The sequence below is a fragment of the Podarcis bocagei genome (assembly GCF_964188305.1).
Source record: "Podarcis bocagei genome assembly, chromosome: Z".
Taxonomy (NCBI): Eukaryota; Metazoa; Chordata; class Lepidosauria; order Squamata; family Lacertidae; genus Podarcis; species Podarcis bocagei.
The window spans coordinates 31965464-31981781 of record NC_138140.1 but is presented as its reverse complement, the minus strand read 5'-3'; the positions used below and the strand labels follow the sequence as shown (position 1 = coordinate 31981781).

The following is a 16318-nucleotide window of genomic DNA, read 5'->3' as shown; positions in this document are numbered from 1 at the left end:
AAAAGCTGCACCAGTAAATGGCTACCTGCTGTGTGGATTAAGCTTTGGTATTCTGGGGTAAAAGAATCTTTGGGTTTGTTATGTACTCCAGGTTTAAAACGTGATATGCCCTTTTCATGCATTCTGGAACAGATACCTAATAGTATTAATACAGTAATGTATTAATTACATTCCTGCACGGATTATGTTTGCAACCAGACGTATGACTACTGGCAATGAAGAAGGGCATGCTCCATTGTTTCCTGCTGCCCAGAGCCACATGGGCACTTTCTCTCCTCATATGGTATCTTCCTATAACGGCCTTCGTGAACTTTTGAAGGGAGGGCCTGACAACAGGCCAAAGTGAAACCCCTTCATGGTTTTGGTATTTCAAGGTTAGCTATGTATGGCATTTGGGAAGTCGATTATCTTCTAGTTTTGTTAATTAAAATTTGGGGGGACCTGGCTAGGTCTACCTGTCATTCTATGTCTACCACACAGTGTTTAATAATGTTTTTTGCTTGTCGTGCCCCATGTTAAGTAAGATCTGTGGATTGAATCCTAGAGTTGTTATTATATTATCCACTGCTCGTTTCCATAACAATTGGAAATTGTCTTTAATAGTCAGGGAAGCAAGGCCACTCGGAAGGGAGGCTAGTCTCAGCCAGTGATTAAGAGTGGCGAGCCACACTCTGGCCTCAATTCTTATGAATCCAGTTTTGAGGCGTATTGTAGCGTTGGAGATATATTTAGGTACTTGTAGGACAGATCTTAAGAATTTGGATTGCACCAATTCTAATGGAGTGAAGTTGGCAAAGGGGCCTAATTGGGCACCATATAACAGTTGTGCAATCGATTTGGCCTCAAACAATTTGAGGGCTGCCGGTACATAGTGTCCACCTTTGGACCTAAGGTACCTAAGAATGGTGTTAGCGCTTCTCTGAGCATTCCCTGCAATGTAGATGCCATGGATTTTTCTACTTCCCGATGAGTGAAGGGCTATACCCAGGTATTTAAAGCAGGTGACCTGCTTGATCTTATGACCATCAATGTACCATACACGTAATTTAGGCCTTCTGGCAAAGACCATGATTTTGGTTTTCTGGTAATTGAGGTTCAATTGGCTCTCTTTGCAACATGCAGTGAGTGTTTTCATGGCTCTTTTGGTGTTCTATTGGTCTATTGGTGTTCTAGAGAGGATTGCAGCAGCATCTGCATATGGCAGCACTGAAATATGATTTCCTGCAAGTTTTGGAGGATGGAAATTAATATTGCGGAGATAAGGGATCATTTCATTTGTATAATAATTGAACAAAGATGGGGCCAGTATGCATCCTTGTTTGACTCATTTATCGGTTTCTATTGCATTAGATAAGTGGCCCTGGGAGGTACAACCCACCTTTAATGAAGTCCCTTCATGTAACATGCGTATTAGGTATAGCGTCTATCTATTGTGGAGGTCTCCAGTTTTTCCCATAACTTTGTTCTGGAAATAGAGTCAAAGGCTGCTCTGAAGTTAATGAAGGCCACATAAAGAGAAGCAATATTACTAAATGAGTACTTCTCTATTAGATGGTGAAGAACTAAACATTGGTCGATGGTCGAACGGCCTTCTCGAAATCCCACTTGCTCATCTGCAAGGATGTTTTCTTGTTGTAGCCAGTCTTGCGTACAGTTTGCTTATTATGTTAAGAAGACTGAGTAGTCTGTAGTTGGCAGGATCATCTTTTTGCTTTTTTAATATATTGGGACAATGATTGAAAGCCCCCAGTCTTCAGGAATATATCCATAAGTGTCTAAGCTGGTGAAAAGTGGGGCTAAAATCGGGGCCCAAAAAACCAAATTATTTGTAATAGCCTCTATGGGTATTAAATCTGCACCTGGGGCTTTCCCCTGTCTCAGTTGGGCTACCAGAATCTCTGACGTTGTTACAGGGGCCCCTTCTGGGAGGTCCAGAATACTTTCAGGGATTTGGCCTCTCCCCACTGATCTGTCCTTGTAAAGTTCTCTAAAATGTGACTCCCAAGTCCTTGGCGTTATATAGGGTTCTTCCATTAGTGGTTTGTTTGGTTGGGAGAGCATTACAGCATTCCAGAAGACGGCAAGGTGCCACAAGGCTTCTTGTTGTTTGTTTTGCAAACTCTGTAGTTGGAGCTATAATTCACTATAGTTTTAAATATGCACCCAGGTGTTAAAACAAAAATTAAAAGGCATTGCTGAAACAAATTAAAATGATAAACCTCCCACAAGATTCATGTAGCAGTTCATTATGTGTTTTCTTGCCTGGCTGAAGCATACACCAGTTTCCCCTTTTTAAGGATACAAAATATTAAGAAAAGAAAGAGCCCTCAAACATCAGAGAATTCAGTTTATTGAAGTCCAAATTTACAACTGAAGTTTTACAACTTTTCCCCAAAACAAAAGCTACTTTTGAATTTAGGAAGAATAAATGTCCTTTTTCAATAATGTACAGTCTATATAGTTTTTTTAATAAGTTAATATCTTTGAAAAAAGAGCAATATGTTCCTTTTATAATGTTGCAGTGCAACTTACAACTTACAAGTCTGTGCAATGTACCATGAGGTATATGCCCAGTGAGCAACACACAGTGAAATTTTTCCATTCATAAAGTTTCATTGTAGACACGCAAAAAGTTAACAAGTTAATCTGTGGTAGAAAAAAAAAATGCAGCCAAGTACATTAATTCTAAAAAAGGAAAACAAAGGAAAACAAACATTCATAGCCTATATAAACCAGTGGATCACTTTCCAACATAAGACAAGTATAAAATTAAAAAGACTTTGGTGAAACTGAAAAACACACATACAGACACATAAAGAAACCTGTATTATCCAGGGGTTGAAATTTAGTTTTACCTATCTGAGGCTGCAATCCTGTACCCACTTACCTGGGAATAAGCCCCAATGAAATCAATGGGACTTACATTTGAGGAGAAATGTATAGGATTGCACTGTAAGTCCATTTTCCATGTGCATCCATGAAAATGAAGGCTCTTGACTGCTAAGGGATGAAAATAGAGGCAGCCCATGAAAGAGACCTCCCTCATCACAAGTAAAGATGAAGGATATGTTCTGAAGTTTTCAAACAACAAGGCAAAACATATGAATGGGATCTTCCCTGGTTAATGATTTAACATCACATTTTGGTTTTCTTTCATGGCTAAATTAGGAAAATTACAATAGGTTGGAGTTAAAAATAATAGCTACAATATAGATGTACAGTTGTTTAAAGCTTTCACTTTTCAAGTTCCTATGCAGGAGGGTTCCCACAATATAACATTTTTCTTTCTCTATCACAGAAAATATTTCTAGATGACAGACTCTTAGAAATAATCAAGCACAACATAAAGTATGATAAATAACAGTTCTGCCTCATATATATATATATATATATATATATATATATATATATATATATCCTTATATATACATATTATTGTGTAAACAAAAATGCTCCTAAGACTGGTTCTCCGTGATTTATTTTTTTTAAAGAATACAAGGCGCTAGAGATTTTTTGTTGTTTGAAAACAGTCCAAGTGAAAGTTTGGTATATAACCTCCTATTGCTACAGAAATAGTTGAGAATGTTCATATTTACAAAAGAAAGACCATGGAGAGACCCCATAGCATAGTCAGTCACAGATGCTGACTTTTAACTTAGCAGATTTTTCAAAATACACTTATTTGACCTCTTTTTGGCAGGAGAGTGGTTTTACAGAGAGTTGAAGGTGGTTTGAAAAGCTAGGTGTTTATACTAAACAGCATCATTCCAAAGCCCCTGGAAAACATGGTTTGGAGGATTGTGAGCAATTGTAGTATGTGTGTGCTCCTTCCTATTTGTTTTTCCTGTCTCTTGCCGGTCATGATTTCTTATCTCCTGTTTGAACCAAACCACAGGCAGGCATTAGCAAATTCCGGCCCTCCAGCTGTTTGGGACTACAACTCCCATCATCCCTAACCACTGGTCCTGTTAGCTAGGAATGATGGGAATTGTAGTCCCAAACATCTGGCGGGCCAGAGCTTGCCTATGCCTGGTTTACAGCAACATCCGAAGTAGCAAGGTGAGGTTTTAACAATCTGATTCCTCCCATTACCTCTGACTATTGACCATGTTTATGGGAGTTGGGAGTCCAACAAATTCCCCACTCCTGCTGCTGTTAAACTACCATTTACCAATCTGGGTATCACAGCAGCAAACTGTAGCTTGATTCATAGAGAAAGCAAGAAAGTAGTCCTGAATAGGAGTCCTGTAAGGAAATAGTTTAGAGCAGACGTACCCAACATTGTACCCTCACTTCCCAAAAGTAATCGAACTACAACGTCCCAGCCAGCACGTCCAGTGATCAGGGAAGGTGGCAACTGTAGTCCAACAGCATCTAGAGGGCACATGCTGGCCACCCAAGTTTAAAGGATTGTCAGAATCTGGCTATTGATTGTGTAGTCTTGATCCACATTGGTGTTTGCAATCCTTTAAGTGGTTTATCAATTGCATTCTACAGTGGTACCTTGGTTTACAACCATTATCCTTTCTGGAGGTCCAGTTGTAAACCAAAACAGGTTGTAACCCAAGGCGCGCTTTCACCAATGGGGCCTCCCCCCAAAAATGGGTTGTAATCCCAAAAAATGGGTTGTAATAAAAAAAGGGACACGTACTTCCAGGTTTGACATGGTTGTAATCCAAAGCAGTTGCAAACCAAGGTACCACTATATATAGCAACCTGGCAAGAGTAATTATCTCATCCATGCTTGCAAAGCCTTTTTTTTCAGCCAAGGGAAGATTGGGTCCTATTTGGCCCAAGATTCCTGTCTCTTGCCACCTTCAACTCTCTTCAAAACCCTCATGTCCGTCTCTAGTCTGAGATATCTTTTAACAGTACAGCTTGAAAACCAGCCATGTAGTACTAGTGCTTTGCTACTTCAACCCCTGAATATACAAAATAATAATAAATTACTACAGCCTACTTCACAGTTTATATGCAGGTAAAGTGCAAGCCATAGTACAAGGGTGTCATACATTTTCTACATGTAAGCATTTTTCTTTTTTTCTTTTTTTTTAAAGGCTCTCTATTTGTACAAGTCTTGTTATCTACTTAGTAAATTAGGCAAGAGTCACCTATGGCCCAGCAAATTAATGGTGTTGACAACAATATTTTTGTTGTAGTACAGTTTCAGTGTCACATATTATAAAGATACTTCATACGAGTGCAGATGGGTCTCTCCTGCCCCAGTTTCCCAGCTCCTTTCAAGTCACATCTGCAGGACAAATTTAAATCAGTTTCAAACCAGTTCAAGTGGTATGGCTCCCTTCCAAAGAGCACAAACCATTATAGTTCTGCAGGTGCATCCGCAACGGTTAAAGAAAGGACACGCCTTACAAAAGTGTAGTTTACAGGATTCTTTGGAGAAAGCCAGGGCATTCAAACTGATTTGAAAACAGCTGCAGAGTGATTTATAACTGAGACCCTAACTGAAATGCTTCAGGTTTCTTTGCTTCAGTATATGTAATAATCCACTAATTTGAGGGGCAGAGTTCCTTGGTTGCTTCCAGCAAAGCAACAAAGCACTCTACCTAATCTTTTCAATATAAATCTTTACCATCAACTAGTACGCCACATACTACAGAGGTAGTGGCATTATTGCACACAACATAGTGCTTTAGTTACTTAACTTCATGCAAAGTGAGTGCATTTTTCAGTTTAAAAAAATAGTTATTTTTGATTTCACGTTTGCCTGAACTAAAGTGATATCTATCAGGAAGTCCTCCAGTGCAAGACCCTTTGATATAAGCTATGCAGTAAAGCACAGCAGGGCCTAGCAGTGTGTGTCTGATGAATATTAAATAGCATGCTGTTGCATCCAGACTAAGGCTGCATTCCAAACCTCCCCCACCAGTGGGGCTGTATGGAGTGGCAGGCCCACCACTGCACGGCAGACGTGGCAGAAGAGCAATCAGGCCCCATCCTGTCACATGAAGGCAATGAAATCGGTTTGGGAGCCAACTGGCTGAGCCCCACCCTTGGAACTCCCATTCAGTGGCTTCCTGCTGGCTGCTGACCGGGGAGATCCTGCCAGTGATTCCCCCTCCTGCCTACATGTTTGGCAGCTTGCAGGAGGCCAGATTAATCAGGAGAGCTGGACAGAGGGACATCTCTGCTCAGTCCAACCACCTCTGCCCAGCTTGGCATAATGGGGAGGGGACTAGATTGTTCTGCCCATTAGCTGCACTTAGTTTCCATCAAAATCAGTGGGACGTAAGTCATGAGAAATTTGTCCCTTTCAATGGGAACTAAGTACAGCATGTGTAAATAAGGCTGCAATCCTTTAAACACATACCTAGAAATATGCCTCATTGAGCTCAGTGGGGCTTAATTCTGGGAAGTCATAGACAGAACTGTGTAGCTAGTGCACTAAATGTAATTGGATACAACTCATGGTGTCTTTAAGAAGTAAACTTATGATCTTTTACATCCTTTCAAAAGTGTGATCAACTTATTTCTACAAAATAACATTTCTTTAAAAGCAACAACACCCCAGGGTTTATTTTCTTTCTTTTAAATGCCATTCATTTTATTTCAGGGAAATTAAATTTAGATTTAAGTGTGTATACAATATATCCTATGGAAATGAACCCCCACCTTGAAACTAAAGTATTTTATTTTCATATTTGTTAAATTAAGGCTGTTAAAAGGAAGAGAAATTGCTAAGGTAGGCAGGATGTCTAGAAATGTACTAAATCAAAGAAATCAGATACATCCAAATCTGGCAATTAGACCTATAAAAGAATAGATTTAATGATCATGATTTGTTAGGAGGACTGACAATGAAATTGTCAAATGGTTCCTGTAGAATTTTGAAAGATTCAGAAGAAGGCTTTGGGAGACCACACTGTAAGGGGTAAAGTCATCCAACCTTCATCCTTGGGATTCACCAAAACTGACTACCTTCAGTTTTGCAAAAACCGGTACTACTTTCTGCAGTTTTAAGCTTCCGTACATTGCTCTGAAAGCTGGGCATTTTCCCTAGAACAAAAGCCAGTAAACCCAGGAAGTCAGCATCTTTGGGAAATATATTTGTTAAGGAACTGGATTCTAAAGCCAGTTTCATAAAAACATCAAACCATGTTTTTTTGTAGGCTGACAGCAAGTGTTGTACCTTTGTTTACCCTGCCCCCCCTTCTCTACTACATGGTGTTTCTCTTGTAGGTTATTAAACCACTTCCTGATCTATCTGAACTGGAAAACTGTGGTTTAACCCGAGCCTTCCAACCAGGAGGAGTTGGGAAGCTTTGACTTTCACTTTCAATTAACAGCAGTTTATAGTTATATTTGAACTCTTACTCTTACTGAAAGAAGTCAGCTTGAAGTTGACTTGTTTTAGTAAATAATAGTTAAGACTAACCATAGTTTATCTCAGAGCTCAGACGTAACAGTAAACTACTGTAAACAGTAAGCTTGCGTCCATGTTGAAGAGGAGAGGGGGGAAGTGACAAGCCCATATATTGGGTTCAATATGTGTTACTGATAACTTGATGTCAGCGAGTATTGATAAGGCTGCTTTCTAGTAGTGTGCTCCTGGTGCCCAACAAGATGTATTGATACATGTGCGTGTATTGATACATGCCAATGTATGCAGCACAGGATAACATGCATAGAAGAAAAAGCATGGGTGACAGATGGATGTCTAGATTCAGCATAATTTAGGTTTATTAGGGTTACAGGGCCACCTTCAGCCTATCTGTTCAACAAATCCAGTGTACAATAGCTACTGCTGAAGGGGATGGATGATGTTTTACTGCAGGCTATCATAGCTGCCAGCTCCAGCACCGCAAAGCTTGCAACTAGAACACTCACTATTCCCCTGGGCAACTGCAAGTGGGATTAATATTTGTTGCCTTATTGCTTCCTGCCATATGTGAGGTAAATATAAAATGCAGCCTCCTTTGGGTCCTAGCTTCCTCATGCCATTCTAGCTCTAATTAAAATTACTCTGGCTCTCACCATCAGGTAGGTCATTGCTGGTTATCCTGTAAATTTGGGAAAGGAAGTGCATCCATGGATGGTATAGTACCAGTTTGAAGGGGCCCTGAGCAAAATGCTCTCACTGAGCCCTGGTGGGTTAGCTGGCAGCATTGTAGGAGCAGGGCTCTGAGCAGTACTGAGTGGCTGCTATTTAAATTTCTCACAATGCCCCAGAGTTATACTTAGTTGTGGGGCACTGTAGTGAAATTAAAATAGCACCAGACTGGGGGGTGGCGGCTTCTGGGCAAGCATCTGTGGTGTGCCCTACTGGGTGGTGGCCCAGCAGCTGCCCGAGGATTTTGGGTTCTGATGGCAGCCTTGAAGATATGCATGCAACTAGTGATGGGGAGGGGGAATGAATACAAGAGATTTAAAGGCAAATGTATGAGATTTGACATTGCACTTACTAGCTCTGGAACAGCTTTAGCTGGTGAAAACAACCAGTGGTCTTTGTAAAGCCCTATACATTCAAAGGGAGGAATGCTATGGTTTCAGTGGTATGGCATCTGCTTTGCATGCAGAAGGTCCCAGGTTCAATTTCTGGCATTGGGAAAGATGAGACCATGGAGAGCTACTGCCAGTCAGTGTGGACAATACTGAGCTGGATGGACCAATGGACCTGACTCAAATATAAGGCAGCTTCCTATGTTCCTACTGTGGCCCCTTTGTTATCTGGGACTTGCACAATTCCCAGTCTTTAAACACACCCACCCACCCACCCACCCACCCACCCACCCACAGATACCTGCAGCACAAGGAGGCAAATGCAAATATTGCCATCAAAGCAACAAAACAAGCTCTCTAATGATGAGTTTGCTGAGCTCAGACCCCCTGGAGAAAATAAAGAGATGTCTGCTGTCGACCTACAAAAAAGCCTTGCTCCACTTCATGGAGCCCCAGGAAAGCAGAGCCACTGCCAAGAAAGTGAGGTGTATTCTTTGGTTAAAAATAGTACTGGCAGCAAGCCTGGATAAAGACAATTAGGGATGGATTTAGACATTTGTGTGCTGATAAGCTCATTTGGGGTAACATTTCTTCCTTCCCCAATGGCAAGGGGGTGTCTCTGGGCATGCTGAAGACTATTCCCAAAGAGAGAGTGCCACTGTGTGTTCGATGTTTCAGACAATCTATCTTGTGTTTTTTCCAAGGTATTTTTTTATGGGAATAGGATGCTGAAACCCTCGAGCAGAAGTGGTGAATCTCAGGCTCAGGGGTCACAACATGTTTTGGCCTGGCTGCAATGTCCTAGAACTCTGATAATGCCTCTACCTTGCCTGGATAGAACATATGAAGAAATGTGTGTAGAAATTAGTATACGAAGGTAAAATGCATATATGTTTCTTTCCCTACTTTTTCACCTGGCTCCACCCACCACGGACATGTGGCCCCTGGAAAGGTGCCCAGAAGGAATGTGGCCCTTGGGCAGAGCAAGATTTATCACCTCTGCCCTAGAGAGTGACAAGCTTGGACTACTGCTTCAATGCCACAAATGGGCAGAGCAGGAAAACTGGGATTCCAGCTATCACTGGTTGAGCTGGAACCCTGCTAGTCAGGGGCAGAGCAGTTGCAAGGTGTTGGTGAGGAAACGAGAGAGACAGCAAGGTTTAGGAAAGGTGCTGCAGCTTAAGGGCACATTCACACCACATATTTAAAGCCTCATTATACCACTTTAAACCACCAGGGCTTCTTTCTGGGAGCTGTAGTTTGTTAAGGGTGCTGGGAGTCATTGGCCCTCACAGAGCTACAATTCTCAGTGTGGTTTAACAACCAAGCCCACTTCCTAGGGAACTCTGAAAAGGGACATTAACAATGGACAAGCTGCCTTTGAATGAAACCCTCTATGATTGATCTTCTCATTGAGGAATTCCCCATAGGCCACCTAGAAACCCAAGATGCGAAGCAACTGTGCACTGTACAGCAGGTGTAGGTAGACCTCAGGTTTACATGACCTTCTTAGTGCTTTTAATAGAACCTTAAGGTGCACCAGCTGGAGCCACATGCTCAGGTGCAGTGCATGAACCACACATTTCGATAACCTGCACACACTTACACAAGTTACATCTGAGTTACTACAAAGCAGATATTCTAATATGCAGATTGTGCATAGGTGTGTGCAAGCCTTTTTCTGTTGCCATTGTTGAGTAATTGGTAAACCCTTGCAGATCTACTACAAATCTCCCAGAGATTTACCAGTAGATGCCAATCTATTGTCTGTGCATGAAAAACAGAATTTCACTTTTAGGATGCAATATGCAGCTTATAGCTAGCAGTGGCAGGGCTTGGTGGAGTGGCAGAGCTACTGCTGCAGCCATAGTTTCACCATTTGCACCAGCCAAAGTAGAAGGGGAGGAGAGTAAAACTGACCCTTTGTTTCACTAGCTTCCAGGCTAGCACAGCAAAGAGGCCTCAATCAGAGCTGTTGCCATCATGTGATAGCCGTGGGAATGGTTCAGGATCTAGTGAACATTGCACTAGTCCAGAAGTGCCCTATTTCCAATGGCTACCACAAGCAGTAACGTCTGCTCTATCAACAGCATTTGGGCAGGCACACTGGGATGTTCCTTGAGGCTCACACACTGGTGGATGCCACCAGAACCAAGCGGAGCTGGGCAAAGGGGTGTCTCCACCTCATCAAAAAAACAAAACCCCAACATGTTGGCTTGGGATTTCTGTTATCTCATGACCTCACTTGATTGGGCAGCCTTCTAGCTGAGTTCAGTTATGATTCTATAACCTTCTGTTCCTTCCTTCCTATTATACTAGTTTAGTTCTCAAAGTGGCTTTTCACATCTGAGGACATTACTTACAGTGGTGCCCCGCAAGACGAATGCCTCGCAAGACGGAAAACTCGCTAGACGAAAGAGTTTTCCGTTTTGGAGGTGCTTCGCAAAACGAATTTCCTATGGGCTTGCTTCGCAAGATGACAATGTCTTGCGAGTTCCTGCTGGTTTTTTTCCCTCCCCCCTTTTTCTAAGCTGCTAAGCCGCTTATCAGCTGATCCGATCAGCAGATAAGCCGCTAATAGCGCTAATCCGCTAATCCGTCAATGGGCTTGCTTCGCAAGACGAAAAAACCGCTAGACGAAGAGAATCACAGAACGGATTCTTTTCGTCTTGCGAGGCACCACTGTACTTCCAACTTGTCCCTGATTTCAGGGGCCGGGGCCTAGTAAATCACTGTTCCTATTCTTGACATTCAGGGAAGCATGATTAAATTTCTGATTGCTAGACTTGCCAATAGGTGTTTGTGGAATAGATCAAGCAATTAAGATTGGTACCATGGCAGGCAACAATGTTAGCCACCAACCCACTTGAAACCTGATGAAAATCCGCCCCCACCTGCTGTTTGCATTAGAATGAAAGATCCCCTTAATGCCAACCTTCCTCCATGTGCAAATAGCAACACTGGGGTGTGTGTGTCAGGATTATGGCAGGGAGTGAAAAGGATAAAATTCTCCTTCTAGTGGCAGCTATTTACACTTTTAAAAAATCCATATCTGCTAAATGCCAAAATGCTAGCAAGTTTGGCCCCAGCAAGCTTGGAGTAATAAGCAGGTGCATTTTCTTTCTAGTGCATAGGCAGGTAGTGCTCACACTTGAGCACTAAAAGGCCCCATACAGGGCACAGCTTTCAGGTTCACAAGCTACATCTGGTTAAATCAATTTTGAATTGGCAATAGCGTATTGTAGGACAACGAGTAGCTTCCTAGTGGTGCAGCAATAAAACTGCTAGCCCATTTGCAAAGCTAAGTAGGGTCTGTTACGGTTTCAGGTTTGATGGGGGACCATGTGTTGAGATTCCTGCATTGTAGGAGGTTGGACTTAGATGACCCGTGGGATCCCTTCCAGCTCTATGGTTCCTCCAAGTACACCCCCTTTAAAGCATATTTTTAAAACACCCTCCTATCATTCACATTAATGGAGCACGCTACAGAGTAAATGAAGACAGAATACAGCAAAAAAGAAATCAAAGAAAAAGAGAGTGGAGACCTCAGCCGTGTGCCATTGTACCAGGGGTTGGTCTATGCATATGTATATCTCACAGAAGATGGTGTCATTCTGAGGAAGGAGACTGGACTGTGCTACTTCAGGCTACATGTGGAGGACCAACCAGCATATTTAACCCCCTTCAACCAAAACCTTCCTGCAAATACAAACTGCATAGCAAGTGGAGTTTGCTATGGTCTGCTAGTCATCTCCTCATTCTGCTTCATTTGTAGCATCAGTCACTGGCATCCTCAGGCAGCTGCTAGAGACTCAGCAGTGCCCACTGACAACACTAGGCCTAGGCTCCCTTTTCCTGGTGCTCTAACAAGACAGCCTACTAAATGGCTTTGAGTCACTGTTTAAATTTCCTGCAGTGCTTTCGAACACTCTCTGATAATGTGCTGCAATGGGGTATTGTGGGAAACTCTAAGGGTGGCTTCTACACTATTGGATTCCTCCAAGGCACCACAACTCGTTCGACCACCATCACCGTTACTGCTCAGGTAAGCCTGTCAGCATATATGCTGAGGCACAAACACAGGCAGGCCCCACCAAGAAGCACAATGCTGAGGCCATCCTCAGACATGATGCTGATTCTTCTGTCAACCCATCCTGATCAAACTATTCACATAACCTCCCGCCTCTTCTGGCACTATGCTCTCCAAGGGAGTCTATTTCACACATTCAGCTGCATGTGCCAGAAATCTACTGCTTCTACGTGCATGTGTGAACTGGCAGTGCTAAGTAAATGTGTTTAGTATTAAAGGGTTAGGTTTCCAAAGAAGGGTTTTGAAAGAATATCAATATGTCTTGTGTATCTGTTTAAAAGCAGCCATTCCTTACTGGAAAGAATGTTTGCATTAAGGATAGCCATTGAAACTGTCGCCTCCAGATATTGCTGGACGCTGGATCCCCATCAGTCCCAGCCAGTATGGCCAGTGGTCAGGAATGATGGGATCTATAGTTCAATGACACCTGAAAAACACCTATTTTTCACAGATAATTCATCATAAATTACATGTATTATTGTCAACAGTGAACTTCATTTTTAAAAATAGGAATCCCATTCTTTTCCTTAGGCTTAAGTCATCCAATGCAATGCTGCCGATCAAATGCTCTGTCCGGAATTCAGTAAACTGGCCTTAGTCGGTGCATAATAGGGATTGTGCCTGCATTCTGTACCCCTACCCTTGGTCTCCACACATTTGGTGCAATAAAGAATGGAGAATCCACAGCTCTCAATATATTGTTGGGCTCCAACTCCCATCAACCCGAGCCAGCATGACCAATGGCCAAGGATGATGGGAGTTGCAGCCTGACAACATTTAGAGGGCAACGGGTTCTTCACCCCAGGTCTATATGGGATATATGCATGTAGAGTATTAAGTGAATATGCCCAGCAGAGGTACTCTTTAGAATGTAATGTTTATGGGGAGGGGTTACACATTATTGGTCATATCTGTGCACATACACACCATCTGGACATTAGGGTGGCAAGATGCATTGCTAGTGCCACACCATGCTTTGAGTTTACCTGCTCTGCCAAAGGCAACAGGTAAGCAACATGGGTATGGCATCCCACCAAGCCCTGTTATTACACATTCCCAACTCTTTTCTGCAGGCTGTGTGGGGTTTCCATTCAAAGCTTCCTTCCGAATGAATGGAGACTCTACAACAGTGTGGAGAGTTTGGTGAAGTGCTTTTAACAGTCGTCATGTAAACAAGTATACTGCAATGGTTTCTAAACTTTTGAACTAAAGCAAATGGTATTTTTTCCTGGCTGCGAGGCTCACCTTTACTTATATTTCTATACTGTCTTGCAGCGCTTACTACCAGATCTGTCCAAGACAAGGGCATAATGGCCCATCTGAGGAAGCAAATCTGGGGATGCCAATTAAGGGCACAAAGCCTGCAATCCTATATGCACGTACCTGGGAGTAAGGTCCATTTACATCAATAGATCTTACTTCTGAGTAGATAGATATAGGCTTGTGCTGTTACTGGTCAGTTATTTAGTTTATTATTATATCTGTATCACCATTTAGATATTCTACGTCAGGTACCAAATGTCTTGGACCATCTCTGCTCACTGCTAGCAGTTTATGCCAGTACCGGAAAAAGGCTTCTGTAGGCCTTTGGGAGAATGCTAACAAGGTTCATCTAGGAGGCCCCGATTTCTCCCTCTCTCTCTATAGTGAATCACTATAAGTCCTGAGTACTTCCAGTGGTCTCTTTGTTTCTTTTATTCCAGTAAACATTACTTAAGTCATAAATACGAATGATTCGCTTAACTCCGTCAGACACTGTACATATAGAAAACAACGGTTTTCAGTTCAGACATCCCCCCCCCCTTCATCCTTTGTTTTGAGGCAGCAATAGACAGTATCGGAATCTTGTGGTTCACAGGTCTGTGGCACTAAATTCACAGTGGATAAACGCCGACAACTGGAATAGCTACCGTCTTCTCAGATTGAGGGCACGTTTCTTGTGGACTACCCCATGATGGTGCAAAAGCGACCGGAAGCTGCTTTAGGTAGCAGCAGAACTGAATGGGCCACTTTGTGTGGCCCCTTTCCGTACCATGTGCATGAGCACGCACTCCCGCCATACACATGTGCGTTGCCTATGCCCGTTCTTCCTCTGAAAAACAGGCACGTTATTATAAAAATAGCACAGCGTTTCAACGGCATGTACAGTTTACACCTCGAGGCAAAAGGGAACGTAACATTTTCCTGGATATAGACGCTATACATTTTAAGGCACACCAAAAGGGTTTAAGCTTACCATTTCCATGCTACTTGAAACCTTTGTTATGCTCACAAAAGACAGTAGCAACGATTGACTGGAAATGCTGAACATTTAAATGTTCTTTCCCTAGGAGTGGCCAATGCTTTTCTTTACTTTTCTTAATTTTTTTTTGTTTTTTTGTATGCTTTTAGGGTTTAAAATTTCAATTTGGAAAAAAGACAGAGAAATAAATAAATAAATAAAAGAAATATATGAGGATGGGCATTTCAGAGTATTTTTTAAAAATAATATTTCATGTTACATTTTATATATGTAGATATAGCTACAGTACATCTACTTATATAAAATGGTTAGAGAGCTCCTTTAACCCATACTCAACTTTAGTACAGTACTCATTAATATAACTGGGGTTTCAATTATGCCAGTGAATACTTCACTTCTTTCTAATGCAGAACTCAATCAGCAAACAAACAAACAAACAAACAAACAGAAACAAAAAACAAAAATCCAATAAAATAAAGTAAAATAAAATAAAAATAAGACTGTCTTAACATGCAATGCAATAGGCATCCTGTGGCACGAGTTTTCTTATCCAATCTATTTACAATACAGCTGAGTACATTATTTACACAGGTTACAGTGTTTTGTCACAATGGATTTTTCATGGTCCCCCCACTAGCTCACTCCGCCCCAAGTGTTCCCAGTGCTACATCCTGTCAGACGTGCGTTTCAATGAAGGAATGAGTGTGTGTCAGCAGAGGGGCTGAAGCTGCAAGTTCAGAGGCTCCGTTTTGGGTTTTCAGAACAGCGCCGTACTCACAAATGTCCAGGAAAAATTCATAGTTCTTCATTTTCCATTCTTTGAATTTCTTGGATGTCAAGTTGGGCTCATGGAGCAGGTTATTGATCACTGCAAGATCTCCTTCCTTTGCCTGCCAGAGTTTGGAAAGACAACATTCTGTTTAAGTGTGGAGTTATACGCTTGTCACAGTTTCAGCTAGGGTTGGGTGAATTTGTTGATTTCGGCTTCTCTTAATTTCTAATTTCCCAATCTTACATTCAGTTTTCCACATTTCTTCATCAGAATGAATATTTCACTCCTCACCTTGCCCCCCCCCAGGTCCTCTTGGAAATTCATAAGAATTTTAGTTTTAATTGCATAAATTTCTTATGCAATTTTGCTAAATATGCACATTTTTACAAAATGGTTTTCCCTAACAAGCCATTTTTTGTATCTTACTTTTAGTATTCTATGCTTTTATATGCACACTTTACCCTGGTATATGCATTTGTGTGCACATTTCTTAGCTTGAGAACTGCACTGCAAGATTCAGAGAAGTGTGAATTTTGAAGGATGGACACGTTTCACGTACAGTATTGTTTTGGAAAGTGCAAATTATGTAGAGTTGCAAACTGAACCCCATTTCTTCCTAATCCCTATTTACACATGGTAGTGCTTGACATAGTTGAATGGACTTTGGTTGCAGATGAGACTACTGTAATGTACTCTGGCTTAAAAAAGCATCTGGAAACATCAGCTGGTGAAAAATGCAAAGGACTGCTGGTAG

The 16318-nt window shown here is 41.8% G+C and overlaps 1 protein-coding gene and 1 long non-coding RNA gene across 4 annotated transcripts in view; one reads left to right on the top strand and one right to left on the bottom strand.

The window, feature by feature from the left end:
* Positions 1-179: 179 nt before the first annotated feature.
* On the top strand, positions 180-3484 carry LOC308579318. The gene is made up of 2 exons (XR_014004411.1): positions 180-2048; positions 2096-3484. It is a non-coding gene; the product is annotated as an uncharacterized lncRNA (long non-coding RNA).
* A 10737-nt stretch (positions 3485-14221) lies between these two features.
* Positions 14222-16318, bottom strand: part of LOC308579257 (connector enhancer of kinase suppressor of ras 2-like) — a 314404-nt gene continuing 312307 nt past the window's right edge. For all 3 annotated transcript variants that reach the window (XM_081180125.1, XM_081180123.1, XM_081180124.1), the window contains exon 24: positions 14222-15682. In XM_081180125.1, coding sequence (XP_081036251.1) covers positions 15467-15682 — 216 coding nt within the window. In that variant the 3' untranslated portion in view covers positions 14222-15466. The remainder of the gene's footprint in view (positions 15683-16318) is intronic.